General features: G+C 35.4%; 1 protein-coding gene across 9 annotated transcripts in view; it reads right to left on the bottom strand.

Moving 5' to 3' along the window:
• Window positions 1-17954, bottom strand: part of LOC118193858 (disks large homolog 1-like) — an 816267-nt gene that overhangs the window by 134378 nt on the left and 663935 nt on the right. For all 9 annotated transcript variants that reach the window (XM_085825973.1, XM_085825976.1, XM_085825974.1 and 6 more), the window contains one exon: window positions 11792-11894. In XM_085825973.1, coding sequence (XP_085682099.1) covers window positions 11792-11894 — 103 coding nt within the window. The remainder of the gene's footprint in view (window positions 1-11791; window positions 11895-17954) is intronic.

The raw sequence follows: 17954 nt of genomic DNA, 5'->3' as shown, positions 1-17954 counted from the left end.
TGGAGCGTGAGACAAATTTTAAGAGAAAGTTATGAAGAGACATTAGGTAATTTTGAAAGCAGGAGCGATGAGAAATGAGCATCGCCTTCGATGTTAATCGAACCACGGACCTCTGGAATACGCGCCCAGCGCGCAGACCACCACACCACGAAGGCACTCTAAGAAGGCGGAAGAAATTCCTTCTATACTCCCCCTTTTAAAGGGCGACTGGAGTTTTCAGGGGGCCCAATCGCCAAATCCTGGGTGTGGAGAATCATCATCCACCACCCTTTTAGTTCGGGCGCCACTGTAGAGACATTACGCATTTTTTCAAAGTAGGAGCAACGCTTTCCCTGGGAATCGAACACGGACCTCTAGAATAAGTGCCCAGCGTGCAGATTACCACACCTCGAAAGCGGGAGAAATACGATATAGCTATGCCGGTAACGTAAGAATACAGGGGCACCGTGCATTTAATATTGAGTAAATGGATATCTCGGTAATTTGTATTGAAATTAAATAAATGTTATTGACCACTATGTTAGCTGGAAATGTAATTCCATCCTTTTATTGCTTTCCAGTAATTTCGGAAAGCAGAAATTGCTAGAAATATCTCGCGCGGTCGGTTGAAAACTATAAAAAGGCGGGAGCGTTTTATTCAGTACTTGCTTAGTTACTGTTGTTGCGAGTTGTTTAGTTCCGCGTGAACTGAGATATCTGAATTAGCTTTCTTTTTAGATGCGCTTTGCATTGCGTTGTGTTTAACGTTTTTAGTAGTTTGAAGTATAACTACGGATTATATTGCGTGATATTTTGAACACTTATACGAATGTCTCTGAGGAAAATTTCAGCGTTCTGATATATTTCTATTGATAAGAATAAATTTTTATTAACATTTTATCGGACTTGTGCATTCAGTCTCTCACGAACCCGTACGCACGCAATAGCATGATAAAAGAATTCCTAAATGTGTAGCTTATTAAATTCCTACTCACTCTCCCTATACCTTGTTCAAATTTTCAATCGTTAATAAAATACTTTTTACTCCCCCACTCAAGTTCAAATACATTTTTTTAAAATTGTAGTGGATGACACTGGATGTTAATACAGTTTTTCACATATCAAAGTCAATTCCTACTTATTGATTCCCGTTTATCGGAACTAAAGGTATGCTGTTTTTATTCAATACTAGCAGCTATGCGGCCAGAATTAGTCTGGCTTTTAAATGTACCGGAAAAGGGCTTAAAGTGCTCTCTCTCTCTATATATATATTACACATAACAAAATTACAATGAAATAAGCAACATCCCTTAATATGAATATTAATTATCCTAATAAATAAGTTAACCAACTTCCCGTTGCAAAATCTTAATTCAAATGGTACAAAAGAAGTTAAGAACTTTCCTAAAAAAATCATGCAAAACTTTTTATGTAATTAAAATTATATATAATGAAAACATAATATAAAAAAATATAACGACATAAGCAATAAGGCTCATATTTTCAAGAGAAAACAGTCAGCAGTCCAGTATACAAAGAATGAGAAACTGTTGCCAAAACCACATTTCTAACAGAATGAAACTATCATCAGAAAGAAGTAACCCATCGAAATTGTGCATTGTGGATAACATAATTCAAAATATACAAACCTCTTTGTCATTAGCTAATAAAGAGAGATGGGGGAGGGAAGGAAATTCTTTCTGTTGCGCCTCGCGAGACACATACGCGTCAGAATAAGAAGATTGCGTTGTGCGTTCCCAAAAATCAAAAGAAAAAAAGCAGCATTTTATCTGATGTTGAAGTCAGCAGTCCAGTATACAAAGCATTGAATGAAAAACTGTTGCCAAAACTCCATTTCTAAAAGAATGTAACTATTCAAAATGATGCAATAAAATCGAAAAGATAAAATTAAAAAAAATCTGATTTGAAATTTGAAAAAATCGCTTCGAGATGCACTGGCTCTTGTCTAGATCCACCTATGTACCAAATTTCCTAGCCCTGGGTCTATTAGCTTACGCGCAACACGAACGAAATACACACAGACTCTTTCTTTTATTATTTGTAGGGGTATATTATAAGACTTACAAATAATGACCGTTTATTAAGAATTGTGACGCGCTGTAAAAATTCATTTCATAACAACTTATAAATACTAGTAAATGACTGTGATCAACAGGATTGTAATATTTAACAAAAATAAGCGGCAACAGTAAGACAGAGTTCTTAAGGTTTTTAAAGTGTGCGGAATTAAAAAATTGCGGTTTCATAAAGTTGGATGAAGCGGAAGGAAGGTCCCATTATGTCGGGAAAAATTCTCGCCATATTTCTATGTTAACGTGTTGACCTAAGTAAGTAGGAATTAACTTAAAAAGGTCTTTTTTTATATTACTTGTTTTTTAAGTTTGCGAAAAAACTTCGGACTTTCGCGCGAGCGTGACAACGAGTACGCGCGCAAGTCAAAATCATAAGAATTTTTATCTAATGCGTCAAGCTTTTAAACAGGTATAACAAGAAAAGAGGCACTCAATAGATTCAGAATATGGCGTCGTGCCGACGATATATCAAATTCCGCTGTGAATCATGCCAAACATTAGTGCCGAATGGCTTTTTTAAAAGCAATTAAAGAGCTGCTAAGATGGTAAAAGAGATTAGATCTGGCCATGCCATCATCTTACACATTAAATTAATTATCGAATACAGTGCATAATACCACAGAGTATAAACTAGTGTTTAGCATCAGAGAAGTCCTCACGGACAAACATCACCGAATCTCTAAGGGCAGTAGAATTCCTCACAATAAATGAGGAAGTACTTCCATTCCCAAATCCTGCCAACAACTCGACGACTTTCACCGGAAACCAGCCCAGAAGCAGTGGAATAGAAAAGAAAAGTTAAGATGAATGCCTCATACTGAGAAAGAAGACTCGGATTACTTATTCCGCGAATGTATCACAAAGAGGGTGATTAACTGGTTCGGCTATCATCTCTCGAAAGGGAAGGAAACACCTACACCCTCTCCACTACACATCTTTGTCATCAGAATTTCGACCATTATTTTTTGTAGAGAGTCTAAAGCTAGGTTTTCATTACAATCTTGAGAGCAAAATATACTTGTAGGTCTATGCAGATACGGTGCATCAGAGTATTTGAACGATACATTTTTTTAACATGTATCATAAAATTGCATCATTTAAAATACAATGTTTTTGTTGCATTGGCGCTTATATTGAACATTTAGGGCAATGCCAGGGCATCCTTATTAAATGCTAACATTGCCGTAAGTATGTATTACAAAACTTGCATACTGATATTTAGATTTTAAATTATTTCGATGGTGCTGACATTTAATAAAATACCGGATGCCAGTTAAGTTAGATAGTAAGTAACGTACCTAACAGACAGAACGATACCGCTGTAATTCTTCTCTAATAACGATGCAAAAAAGTACGATTCTTAGTCAGACATTTTGCAGTCTGATGCGATATGGACTCCACGTAAAAATTTACATAGAAAATTAAAAGAATTCTCTCTCATTATATCAGCAACCATGGCACGCAGTTTTGAATGATTTTCGCCTTTTAAATCAAATGGTCGTAAAAGCTCAAGTTCCATCCAATATTTCACTTAGATTCAATTTCAGACGATTAAACGAGGCAAAAGAATTTTATCATAATTGATCAGAAATCAATAACGCGAACAAACACACATTCTTCTTTATATATATACATATAGATTTTGTAAAACTCACAAATTTTTGAATAGCAAAATCTACGATCTGAAAGTGAGCAGTAGCAACACTTTCCGAAATAAAGCATTTTTATCTCCAACGCGCGAGACTGTTACCACTCGGAAAAATGAGTGCGAAAAATCAGCGTTTTCGGAGTTTTTAATTAATATCTCGGCTGAATTAAGCCGTACGAAGATGAGAATAGTCGAAATGGCTTTCCAAGAAATTTTTGGAATCGGGAATAATGTATTCAATGTTTGGCAATGCCATTTTTATTTTGTTGTAAAACTTCGAAATTTTTTATTAATAAACTCTACTATTTGAAAGTGAGCAGTGGCAACAACTTGCGAAATAAAGCAGATTTTTATCTCCAGAGTGCGAGACTGTCGCCACACGGAGAAATGAGGGCGAAAATGATCGTTTTCAGAGTTTTTAATTAATATATCTGATATTAGCTCTTTTTTTTTTTTTTTTTTTTTTTTGAAAAAAGCAGACGTCGGTCTTTCCCATGACCAAGAAAAGAATTGTAGAAAGTTTGATGACGAAGTGAATCGCGAATAAACATACACTGGTGTGCAAAAATTAAGGACGAGGTCGAAAAATTAGCATATCAGCTGAACGAAGAGAGGCAGAGCGGACAGAAAGACCAATCAGGAGATTAAGTAAGGTGATGTACGGTAGCACATGCGCAGATATGCAGGTAGACGTAATGGGGGACTGTCTGAGTAGTATAAAGCATGTTGTCGGTGTAAGATCAGTATTTCTGGCAAAGAGATTGCACGCGTATAGCAGTTAAAATCACATCGAGTTGATACCTCAGCGAGAAATGGCGAATAATCAATCTGTTAGACGACATCTGGATGCTTTTACCCGAGGTCGAATCATTGGGAAGTTGGAGGAAGGCCGCAGTGTGACAAGTGTGGCTGCAGAGTTCGGAATTGCTCACAGCATCGTTTCACGACTTATATATATAGAATATTACTATATATATATATATATATATATATATATATATATATATAGAATATTTGTTTTAATTTTTTTCTCATGTTTAGTTTTTCTATTGTTATATGAATGAGCATGAGAAGTATATTTAACCTACATAAATGTGTACTCTTTTTTAAATATTTAGTATATATAAATATCAGCTAATAAAGCTAATGGGTTCATACCTCATAAATGAAATTATTATAATCCCATCTTTATATTTATTTATAATAATATATATGTTTGGAGACAATTTCAAACTACATTAACAGCTATCCGGGGGCTTAGTAGTGGTCGTCCACGAGGAACCACACCCGCAGATGACCGGTATATTGCCTTACAGGCCAGAAGAAACAGGCGGCAGACAGCGGGAGAAATCGCTAGGCACACGACACAGGCGACTGGACGACCGATATCGCGTTTTACCGTGGCCAGAAGACTGCACGGTGGTGGTCTGTTTGCACGACGCCCTGTACAGTGTGTACCTCTAACGCGTGCCCATCGGAGAAGGTGTTCCCTGTGGTGCCGGGAACACCGGAATCGGAGAGACAATGAATGGGGACGAGTACTCTTTACAGATGAGAGCAGATTCAGTCTGAGTAGCGATTCTCATCGCATACTCATCTGGAGAGAGCGGGGAAGCTGCAATTATCCCTCGAACATCATTGAAAGGGACAGGTATGGAGGTGGCGGTGTTCTCGTTTGGGGAGGCATCATGCTTGGTAGTCGTACAGACCTTCACATCTTCGACGCAGGTTCAGTCAACGGGACCCGTTATTGTAACGAGATTCTTCTTCCATATGTTTGCTTTTTAGAGGCGCTATGGGTCCGCAGTTCCTTTTCATGGACGACAATGCACCATGTCATCCCATAGTAGATGCCGAACAGCTCTTAGAGAGTGAGGATATTGAACGTATGGATTGGCCGGCACGATCTCCGGATCTCAATCCCATCGAGCATGTATGGGAGTTTCTAGGCAGACGCTTGGCAGCTCGTACCTTACAACCAGTAACGATTCCGGAGCTTCGATTGGCGCTGCAAGACGAATGGGCAGCAATGCCTCAACAACTCATTGACACCCTCATTGTCAGCACGGCAGACGCTGTGAAACCTGCCTAGCAGTCAGAGGAGATCATATCCCCTATTAAAGACCGGATGTTTCTTGCTGGACACCCATCACAGGCATGTTTCGGCCTTCAGTCGCATTGCGCTCCATGCTACTTTTTCAATAAAGCTTCTTTTTATCCCTCTGATTTCTCTTTTAGTAAGTGTTGCTTACATTACTCATGTCCTTATGTATTGGGGATCTTACGGTATTAAATGTGTTGATTTGGAAAGCTTTTGTACAAAGTTATATTGAAAAAACCGTCTCGTCCTTAATTTTTGCACACCAGTGTACACGCAAACACACAGATATTCTTCTTTATGTATATTTATGCATGCATAAATACATTGTCGGATATCATTTCAAATTTATTCATTTCATAATATAATTTTGTATCGTGTTTAATCTGTTTTAACCTTCTATTTGTACACTTTGATGCTGTGTACCATCTTAAATAAACTCATTTAGTTTTATTCAACGATATTTGAGAAATCAGAACTTTTGTAGATGTAAATATAATATTGGACAGCCGTACAGATTGATATCGATACATAGTTGATTACAATGACATTCAGTTGTAATATTGCTCTGCCTAATGACAGATACCTGCTATCAGATATTTGTTTCACGTTAGGAACTTACTATTATTATGAAAGAAAAAAAAACCATTGAATATATCATTTCTGAATGCGAATCAGCTCTGGGCGAGGAATCTTTGTTAGATCTTCTAACATCAGGCTTTCTCTTTCCAAACAAAGAAAGCTCTCGCTGATATATTGGGTGGCATCCCATTTTTTCATTTCCTTGATGCATTCCCCTGTATTAGTACGAGTTCTGATATGTGTTTCTTTATTGCTCCTGCACGGTATGATGCATTTCTTTTCTTTCTTCTCCTTTTTCTCCCTTACGTTTAAGAAGGATAAAGAAACAGCCGGGGGCACTTGGGGATTTGAACTTATGTGAGGTGCTTCTGCCGAACGCCAGCTATATCATACTCATGTTTAAGCAATCATCGTTAAGTATGATGAATACTTCCAGAAATACCCCTAGCAAAAGGAAGGGAAAAGATGTCTGTCCGCCTTTTTCACAGATTTATACGTGTACTGGCAGCTTTTGAAAGCGTTTTCCCTGTGATATGTTTAAACATTCGTAAAATACCCATTTCTTTTGTAGAAAGTAAAATTAAGAATAAAGAACTACTTACGAAAAACTAAATAATAAATAATAAAAACAGAAACTTTTCAGATTTTACATTACGCCCAAATGTAAATTTTTTTAGCGTTTAGTGTGTTCACCTTTATATATCAAATACCATGTTCTTCGCAGTTAAACTGTAAAATTCAATTCAACAGAGAGCATATCTTTAGAATTTCCAATACACAGTAAACTATTGAACCGCGCGCTGGAGTTATTATTATTTTTTTTTTTCCGTATAGTGTTGCCATTGCTCGCTTCGAAGTGGTTGAGTTTGTTAATCAAAAACAACATATGGAATCGATAATAAAACAAATTTCAAATTCCAAATTAGGGCTTTCAGATGCCCATATTTGGTGGAAGATACGTTATTCAAAATTGGATGGCTCTATCATCGTTTTATCACAATGCGATAACTATACATACATTTAAGCAGATTCTTCATTATTTAATTTCTTTAAATATAACACAGGACGAAAATATTGGGTGGGAACAATTTAAAAAGTGAACCGACATTTGTAGTGAACCAACGCAAAATGTCATAACGAAAGTAATAGCCTTTCTAAGTATGTAACGAAAGTAATAGAACAAAAGAGACAGCTAAGAGCTCTAAGTAGGCATAATCGTATTATATAAAAGGAAGAGTCTGCCTGTCTGTGTGTGTGTCTTTCGATCGTGCTGCGCATAAGCTAATAGACCTACGGCTACGAAATTTGGTGCATAGGAGGCATCTAGACAAGAGCAACCGCACCTCGAAGCGATTTTTTCGAAATTTAAATCAGATTTTTTTTAATTTTACCTTTTTTTGATGAAATCAAAAAAATAATTTTGAATAGTTTCATTCTTTTAGAAATAAGGTTTTTATTCAATACTTTGTATACTGGACTGCTGACTGTTGAATATATGAAATAAAATATTATTAATTTTACGCGCAACACGCACATCGCAATCTTCTTATTCTCCACGAGCATGTGTCTCGCGAGGCACTACAGAAAGAATTTCCTTTCTCTCTCTCTCTCTTTCTCTGTTTATTAGCTAAAGTCAAAGAAGGTATATATTTTGAATTATGTCATCAGCAAAGCACAATTTTGATCGATTTTTGCTTTCCGATGAGAGTTTCATTTTTTTAGAAAAGTGGTTTGGGCAACAGTTTTCCATTCATTGCTTTGGATACTGGACTGCTGACCGTTTTCACTTGAAAATACGAGATTGATTGCTTATTTCATTGTAATTTTTATATTATGTTTTAATTATATATAATTTTAATTATATAAAAAGTTTTGCATGATTTGTTTAGGAAACAAAAGTTCTTAACTTCCTTTATATTGTGACGATACAGCTACTAGCCCCCCCCCCGCGGGCACAGGTGCTGAATTATAACTTCCTGTTTGGTTCGCGGACGAATGGACCATACCTGCGAAAATCAGGACTGCAGAAAAACCCCCCTGGGAGTTTCCGGACACAAAGAACTAATTATGTTTCTCTTCGCATATAACAAAACGAGTGAAATCTTTGTGTAAGTCTTCATGTGATTTTGAGGTGACAGGACGCATCTTTTACGTTCTAAACCACGCCAGTGGTTTCTGTAGAACAAGAGTTTTTTTTTTTATGCTGTAACTACAGTAAAAAGGACGCTTTTTTGCGTCCAGTCTGCGTTAGCGGATATTGTATGATTTAGGGCTGTAATGATCAGTTTATTTTTATGTTTTAATCAAGAAATCTATTTTAGTTTATCAAATAAATAATTTAAAAGACAACCTGTCTTTCTTTCACCCGACATGGGGTGTACTGAATTTACAATACCATTTGAATTCTTAAGATTTTGCAACGGGAAGTTGATTATTTTATTTATTAGGATAATTAATATTTGTGTTATAGAGATATTGCTTATTTCATTGTAATTTTTTCATATGTAATAAATTTTATTGCAATTTCTGTTTTTTTTTTTTTTTTGATAAAGTTGTTTAGACCAATAATTGGTAACTGATACGCATGAAAATACATCGCTGACATTGTCGCTGGACTCCAGCTAATGGCGGTATTATTTTAAAGCAAATCTGAAGGAAGGGGAAGCTAGAATAAATATTTGCCTATTTTGATACCTTAAAATTTATTCTTGAATGTAAGGATGTTCTTATTTTAGAAGTGGTCTCCTTTTGAGTAAATACGGTATTTAGTAGTTATTTTTTTAATTGCCTATTGGATTAAAATTGAAGCTCTCTCTCTCTTTTTCTTTTTTTCTTTCTTTCTTTCTTTTTTTTTTTCTTTCTTTTTTTTTTTTTTTTGCAGGCACATGCTCCTTTGCTTGTGTTCGACAAATTCGTAAGTACTTTTCCTTCTTTATAATTTACTGTTTCTGATTTGGGGTTGCTAGATTAGCACAGGCCGACAAGCGGCAGATAGGTAAAATCACTGAACACTGGAAGTTCTACCTAGGTTTTGGGGCGAGAAAGGAACCCAGCTTCGGACTTATTGAAGGGCATTTGGTGGTTATTAACGTTTCTTGGTTTAGCGTCCATGTGTAATGTGGATACGAGCCAATTTACATTAAATCTTCCACGAAAGCATCCCTTATTTCCTTGCGCAGAAACATCTAGCGTTTTCTGTCGTAATCAAATAAACCAAACCAAAACTTAGATTATCACTTTTAAAATTGATATTCTAGATGCTTTTTGATCAATTTGGTGCGTCTGAGAGAAATAACACTGATTTTTTGCAATTTTATCCTAATATTATTAACACAAAAATAACATGCAAATTTTATGTACTGTCACATCGCAGTAACGAACTAGAAGACACCGCACCGTTCGCTCTATTCGGTGGTTCGTTATAACCGATTGTTTGAGAGAAACAGATTTTCTCACAAAAATAGTATGAAAAACGAATAGCGAAAATCACCGACGAATTTATTTCTACCCTTTGTTTAAAATATGTACAACTGAAAAAAAAAAACATTCAGGAACGTTTCTGAAGAATATCCCAACCATCCTGAAGACCAACAGAATGCAAAACTCTTATTCGGAAGAACTCCGATCCCATTTATCCTCAATCTCCATCACCCACCCTGCCTCAAAAACGTTTGATTCCGTAAAAGACGAATCAACAGTCTAACCCCAGCTCGTACGATTCGCTACTTTCGCCTTTATAAGCAAAATTTCATAATTTACATCATGGCGTCAGCCCTGAAAAGAGTTTCGTATGACAACTCAGAGGCTGTACAGGATCTAACTGTCTTTGGCCACACAAACTAAACTAGATCCTACTAATGAACCTGGAGACTTCTCGCTCAGGCGTGAAATAATACCAGCACCGAATTGTCAAAACAACCCTTTATTATTCTCAACTATGAACAGAAAGGCACGTACTTCTTGCTTTACAATAACACCGACAATTATTATTTGGAAGCAGAAAAAATGAAAAACGAGCAAACGCCTTCGCCGGGAATCGAATCACGAACTTCTGGAATACGCGCTCAGCGTGCAGACCACCAAACCACGAAGGCATGCCAAGAAGGCGGGAGAAATATCTTATATACTCTCCCTTTTAAAGTGCGCCTGGGAGTTTTTAGGGGACCCAGTCGCCAAATCCTGGGTGAGGAGAATCATCATCCACCATCTCTTTTAGTTCGGGTGCCATTAGGTTATTTCGAAGGAAGCCGGAAAGATGAAAAATGAGCAAACGCCATCCTCGGGAATTGAACCACGGAATTCTGGAATACGCGCCCAGCGTGCAGACCACCACACCAACGAAGGCATGTCAAGAGGGCGGGAGAAATACCTTATACAACTTAAGTGTTGTTACACAAACCAATTCAAGTCTAAAGAGAGTACTGCTTATTTAAAACAAAATAGTTTTAAATAAATTAGGATCTCCTTAAGTTACTGCTAGCTAGGTTGAGTCGGCAACCTACCAGGCGTGATAATTATTCAAACGGCCAAAAGGACGTATCAGCAACACCGCGTAACAGCAAGGTCAGAAACGAAATGTACGCTGGCTACCGAAAACATGCTCCGAATAAACTCCAAGAGTGATCGGTGTAAATACTCACTTCACTTAACTTTAAATTAGCATCCTGGCGAGGAAATGTGCAGGGAAAATGAGGGGTTCACGAAAGACAACAAAAATTTAAATAATTAGCTGTTTGAAAGCCTAAATTTGAATGGCATCAAAGAATCCACTATCATTCCTCGGTTTAAGGGTTACATGCACCATATGCAAGAAACGCCATATGATATCCAATATTCATATTGTTCCCACGTTCGTTGTAATTTTTGTAATATTATATTTTAATATATATAGCTTTAATTATATAAAAAGTTTTGCATTTTGTTTTTAGGAAACAAAGTTTTTAACTACCTTTATAAAATTTGAATTAAGATTTTGCAATGGGAAGTTGGTTGATTTATTTATTAGAATAATTAATATTTGTGTTAAGGGATATTGCTTATTTCGTTGTAAATTTTTTTTATACATAACACACTTTTATTGAAATTTCTGTTTTTTCCCCTTTGTGGGTTTTTTTTTTTTTTTTTGTTTTTGTTTTTGATAAAGTTGTTCTGCAGAGTCAAATTCTGTGCAGTTTTTAAATTTAATGTTTGGTGTTCCCATCAGGCATTTTTCTGGTTCATTTAAAAGCCAGACGAAGGCTGCCCGTGTAGCAGCTAGTCCGTAATAAATTACAGCATACATGTTAGAGTTGTACATTTTTACATAAACAATATGTTCGGATCGGCAAAACCGGCATCAGATTCAATTCAGACAAAAAGCATGATCACTGTACTAGAGTAACAGGAACTTACCTTCTGGTCTGTACTGTACGACCATAGTGACAGTCTGGCCTGCTCCTTTTAACGCTGCTGCTGCTTGCTCATGAGTAGCATGACGTAGATCATTGCCATTCACCTACGAAATAAAATTACAATAAATAATTCTAAATCATTAATGTTTGTAAAAATAATACAATGCGTCCGGAAAAGTCCCTACGTGGCCATTATTTTCACAGTAGTTGATCATAAACATATGCAGGAGGTCGCTAATTAAAGAACGGTATTCCAAAGCTACCCACAAGCGAAACGAGGGATACGAAAATTGTGAAATTTTGTTGCGGACTTAGTGAAGGGATAAGAATGTCTTTCAGAAAAAAAAAAAAAAAAATTCTGAAAGCTTTCCGATTTTACATTACGCCCATAGAGGCGTGTTTTTACCATTTTGTGTGTTACATTTATTTATTAAATATCCCGTTCTCCGGACTTAAACCATTAAATTCAGTTCAAGAGCAATCTCGCAAAATAGTTTTAATAAAATTAGCATATCTGTAGGATTTCCGATAAAGAGACTTGCGCGCTGCGGATAAAAATATTTTTTTATGTACAACGTAGCCATGGCTCGCTTTGAAATCCTTGAGTTTGTTAACCGAAAATTCGTTAAAGTGTTACAAAATATCAAGTCGATCATAAAACAAATTCCAAATTTGGGCTTCCACATGCACATATTCGTAGCAAGATTAAGTCATTCAAAATTCGATGGCTTTATGTACCGTTGTTTTATCACAATGCGAGAAAGATACATATATTTATGCAAATTTTTCATTATTTAATTTCTTCAAATATAATGCAGGACTCAACTTCAGACAGGACTTCGGTGGCAACAGTTTGAAAAGTGAAACGGACATTTATAATGAACCAACCCAAAATCGCAAAACGAAAACAATAATCTTTCAGGAAAAGTGCCCCTTTGGACTTTAAAGAAAAAAAAAAAAAAACTTTCAGATTTTACATAACGTCCAAAGGGCGTGTTTTTACCATTTTGTGTGTTACATTTATTTATTAAACATCGCGTTCTTTGCACTTAAACCATAAAATTGAGTTCAATAGTTATATCGCAAAATAAATTTAAATCGAGCCTATCATTAGAATTTCCGATACGCAGTCACATGCGATGGAGATAAAAATGTTTTCTCTGTACAACGTTGCTATGGCTCGCTTTGAAATCCTTGAGTTTGTTAACCAAAAATTCGTTAAAGTTTTAGAAAATATCAAATCGATAATAAAACGAATTCAAAATTTCAAATTCGGGCTTCCAGATGCTCATATTCGCAGCACGATTACGTCATTCAAAATTGGATGGCTCTAGGTACCGTTGTTTTGCGAGAAACATACATACATTTTTGCAGATTTTTTATTATTTTATATTTTTTAAATATAATACAGGGCTGTAACATTGGGTGGCAACAATTTGAAAAGTGAACAGACGTTTATAGTGAAACGCCAAAAACTGCCAAAACGAAATTAATGGCCCTTCTGGGCTAACGCTCTTATGGCTAAAAATAGAAAATGTGTGGCAACTTTAAGATTCTATTAGTAATTTTAAAATTGTGTTTTTAAAAATTTTGTAATTTTGCTGTTGAATTGGATAGGGTGTATGTGCAAAGAAAGTGATGCTTAATAATAAAGCTGAAAATACAATTGTGTTAGTGGGAGTTAATTTAAGAGCACATTGCCAAACTGGGAGCTCAGCGAAAACATTTAAATAAAAAAGAATGAAAAGTGACGAAGACGATATAAACGCTGACGACGGCTACGACTCGCAAACTATAGCAGACGACACAAAGAGCACTTCTAGGAGCGTTTAATAATTTGAGGCATAAGGATTAGCAGTGGACAACAATAAGAGAGGGCAAAAAATACACAGAAAATAGAAATGTGTGTGTGTGTGATTATGGCAAAGCCTCGAGGGCTATCTGCCTAAGGGGAGGGATGCCTTCGTGGAGGTCTTTCTAAGCGAACTGGCTCGTATACACGTTACACATGGGGAAAACCACGAAAACGCCCATGCAGCCAGCCCGTTCGCGGGATTCGAACCTCGGACCGAACTACCAGTGTTCAGCGACTTTACCGCTCGGCCGCTGGTGGGCGAAAATAGAAATGAAGATATTTCATTAGTAATTACAATGTTAATATTACTATGTATTCTTACTGGAATGGAGGTTTCTTCTAAAGAAATAATACGATCGTCACAGTAGTTTATTCCGTTTATTTTGTTATATTCTTAATGTAACCGCGTCCTTCAGAATTAAATTACTGGCATAATTTTCCCCTCTCGATTTTCGTACGACGAAGCAAGTAAAAACAAGTAATATAAAAAGAAAAAATTCCTACTTATGTCAATTCCTACTTAGGTCAACAAAAAAAAAAAAAAAAAAGTTTAAAAAAAATCAAAACACAAAAAAAATTTTAAACTAAATATTAAAAAAAATTAATATGTGTAGAAACTGTATTAACATCAAGTGTCATCCACTACAAGTTTAAAAAATGTATTTGAACTTAAAAATGTATTTGAATTTAAAAAATGTATTTGAACATAGTGGATAAATAAAAATTATTTTATTAACGCCTGAAAATTAATTAATTAATAATTAATTAAATAAATTTTTTGAAGTCAACGCCTACTTAAGTCAAAAAAGAAAAAAATTTTAAATTACAAAAAAAAAAAAAAAAAAAAAAAAAAAAAAAAAAAATTAAAATCCAAAAAAATTTTAATTAAAAAATTACAAAAATTTTAATAAGAGAAAAAACTGTATTAACATCAAGTATCATCCACTAAAAGTTTTAAAAAAATTATTTGAACTTGAGTTGATAAATATTTATTCTGTTATTTGACCGCGTCATGAGGGCTCATCTCCAAATTAATTGATCTAAACTTCAGCAGGGAACTTATTCTACTGGTGCATTCGTTCCTGACCACTCGTACTTTCCAAGTCTCCGTCAGAAATTCTATCTCCAAAGCAACACCCATACATGCTGGCGTACCACAAGGAAGAACGATCGGACCGATACTCTACCCATTCTATGTTGCGGATTTTCCCAAGCTACATCGCTCGTCATCGTTGCTAGCTTGTTATGCAGACTATAACTTGTTATGCAGATGGTTGTAAAATCGGCTAACATTAACCACGCTGTCAGGAAACTCCAAGCTGAAATTCCTAAAATCTAGAACTGGTGCCTACGATGGAAAGTTGCGATCAATGCCACTAAATCACAGATTCTAGTAATCAGACGAAAGAAAGGAGGTACTCCAATCACGGATAAACTACTTCTGTTCAACGAGCCTGTACCGCTTGTAAAGCAAGCATAATACTTAGGAGTAGTTTTAAATGAAACTGACTTGGACTGCCCACGTGAGCTACGTACGGAATGTGTAATTAACATGCTTTTCTCAATCATAGCAAAAAATTCCATACTGGACCTGAATAAGAAAAAACTTATTTATACTTCAACTACTAGGCCCATCCTAACTTACGCCTCACCTGCCTGGGCTGCCGTTACGGATAAGGACATCGGCAAACTGCAAATTGTACAATATAAGTTTCTCCGTCTGATGACTAATGCACACTATTACGGGCGTAACGACCGGCTGCATAAAGACCTCAAGTTGGACTTTCTAGACAAATATCTCAAACGAACTAATGAACGCCTTTTTCACGAAATCTCTTGAGTACGAAACTCTGAGCTATTTCGGTAACTTCCATTATGAACTGTTATACGAAGATCCTTTGCAGCCCTTTGCAGCTAAAAAGCCCTTTGCAGCTAAAAAGCCCTTTGCCCTTTAAGGCCCTTTGCAGTTCATATGATAAGTAAACGGATCATAAATAAAGATTACGTAAATTCTCTCGTTTCGACCACCTCTGTGAATGATCACTTTTTATAAGAAGTTAACTAAGAACCAACATAAAGAATTATATCTTTAAGATGGCCGCCTGCTCCGATTACCGAAATCCTCTGGAATCGTGACTAGTCTGCTTAAGGAGGGTAAAAATTGTTTCACTAGTAAGCTATTTCATGAGGCTGTTCATTCATGACGTCGGCGAAATGTTAAATAAATTGCTTTTGTAATATAAACATTAACCTTCAGTTATAAAACATTCAATTTTTTAGTAATTCTTCAATTTAAATACACGTCATCAGTCATATAGACTCATACAAATGAGATTTGTTCTTTAATTAGCCCAAAGGCCTAATTCTCGGTTCCTTAATTAACTCAGAAATGCTATCAATTTCGTTTTGGCATTTTGCGTCGGTTTTCAAATTGTTGCCACCAAATATTACGGCCCTGCATTATATTTAAAGAAATTAAATAATGAAGTATCAGCGTGAATGTATACATGTTTCTCGGACTGTGAAAAAACAAAGGTAAATAGAAACATCTAATTTTGAATAACATAGTCTTCCATTCGAATATGGGCATCTGGAATTCCCAATTTGGAATTTGTTTTATTATCTATTTCATACTTTGTAAAACATTAAAGAACTTTTAATTAAAATACTCAAAGATTTCAAAGCGAGCAATGGCAACACTGTAGGGGGGAAAACATTTTTATCGCTAGCGAGCGAGACTGTGTATCGGAATGGCTAAAGATATGTTCTTTTAAATATTTTGTTGTTGAATTGAATTTTATGCTTTAAGTGCGAAGAACATGATATTTAATAAGTAAAGGTAACACACAAAACGTTAAAAAACACCGCTTTGGACGTAATATAAAATCTGAAAGCTTTCAGTTTATTTATTTATTTTTGTATCTGAAACCGTTTTATTTTCAGTTACTTAAACGAAATACACAAACTGCCAACCAAAAGGTTTGTTTGTGCTTTGAAATTATCGCTGGAAAGTAGGGGTCAAATATGTATTCTCATACCAGAAATTTACTGAAACGTTGCGAGTGAACAAGTATATAAATTCCGAATAATCACGAGAAGGCAAAATAGAGTTATTTAAATTACTCTGATCAAGATTTATATTACTCAGATTCAGATAACGTAAATCCAAGATATAATAAACGACGTTAACGAACAAGCGAACAAAACGGGAGAAGTAGTGAAGATTCCACTGATGGGCAATAGGTGGCAGCACCATTACAGAAGAAACGCGATAAGGATTTGGTGATTGAAAATGTATTTTAAAATGATTCTAAGGAGCGCCAGAGGGATTAGTTTATTAAATTATCCTGCAAACCTAAAGGAACTAAAGGATAATGAAGTCGTTAATTCCTACTATTAGCTCACACTCCACTATATCTTGTTCAAATTTTCAGTCGTTAATAAAATAATTTTTATTCATCCACTCAAGTTCAAATACTTTTTTTAAACTTCTAGCGGATGGCACTAGATGTGAATATAATTTTTTCACATATTAAAATCAATTCCTACTTATGGATTCCTGTTTATCGGAACTAAAGATATCCCGTTTTTATTTTATTAAATATATTATAAGACTTACAAATAATAACTGTTTATTAGGAATTCTCAAGTTCCGTAAAAATTAATTTTATAACAACTTATAAATAATAGTACATGACCGTGATCAAAAGGATTGTAATATTTAACAAAAATACGTGGCAACAGTAAGACAGAGTACTGAAGATTTAAGAATTAACGAATTGCAGTTATATAGAGTTGGATGAAGCAGATGCCATGTCCCATTATGTAGCCAAAATTCTCCCCATATTTCTATATTAATGTGATAATGTTATATGTTTAAAATATAATTCTTTAAAATATCCCTTGCTTATTAAAATAAATAAAGAGAACTGTAGATTATGCAGTGATATAAGACGAAAATTCTTCGCAGCAGGTCAGGCATATGTTGAGTCATGTGAAATTATTAGATGGAATATTAATCGAAGAATTGGACGAGAATATATAAATGAAATACGAAAGTTGCCAAATGAAATGGAGAAAATTGATATAACGTATGTATGCGTAATCGCGTTCCACATATAAACGTTCGGCAAAAATTTATTGTATTAAGATTTTCGAAGTCTGGAAACTTGAAAAATGAACTATTCTACATCCTTTTATCTACATTTCCTGGAACTACAGCAGAAACGTTCCAGGAAAATTTTTTTATTTCTGAGTTTGCAGTACTAAAAAGGAACAAATGCTTTTATGGGTCTCGATGTGTATTCTT

Source organism: Stegodyphus dumicola, chromosome 10 (assembly GCF_044657685.1).
Source record: "Stegodyphus dumicola isolate Sdum_Otavi_A_Nest chromosome 10, ASM4465768v1".
NCBI lineage: Eukaryota > Metazoa > Arthropoda > Arachnida > Araneae > Eresidae > Stegodyphus > Stegodyphus dumicola.
The sequence above is the reverse complement of the archived record's forward strand: the minus strand, read 5'-3'. Positions and strand labels throughout refer to the sequence as shown.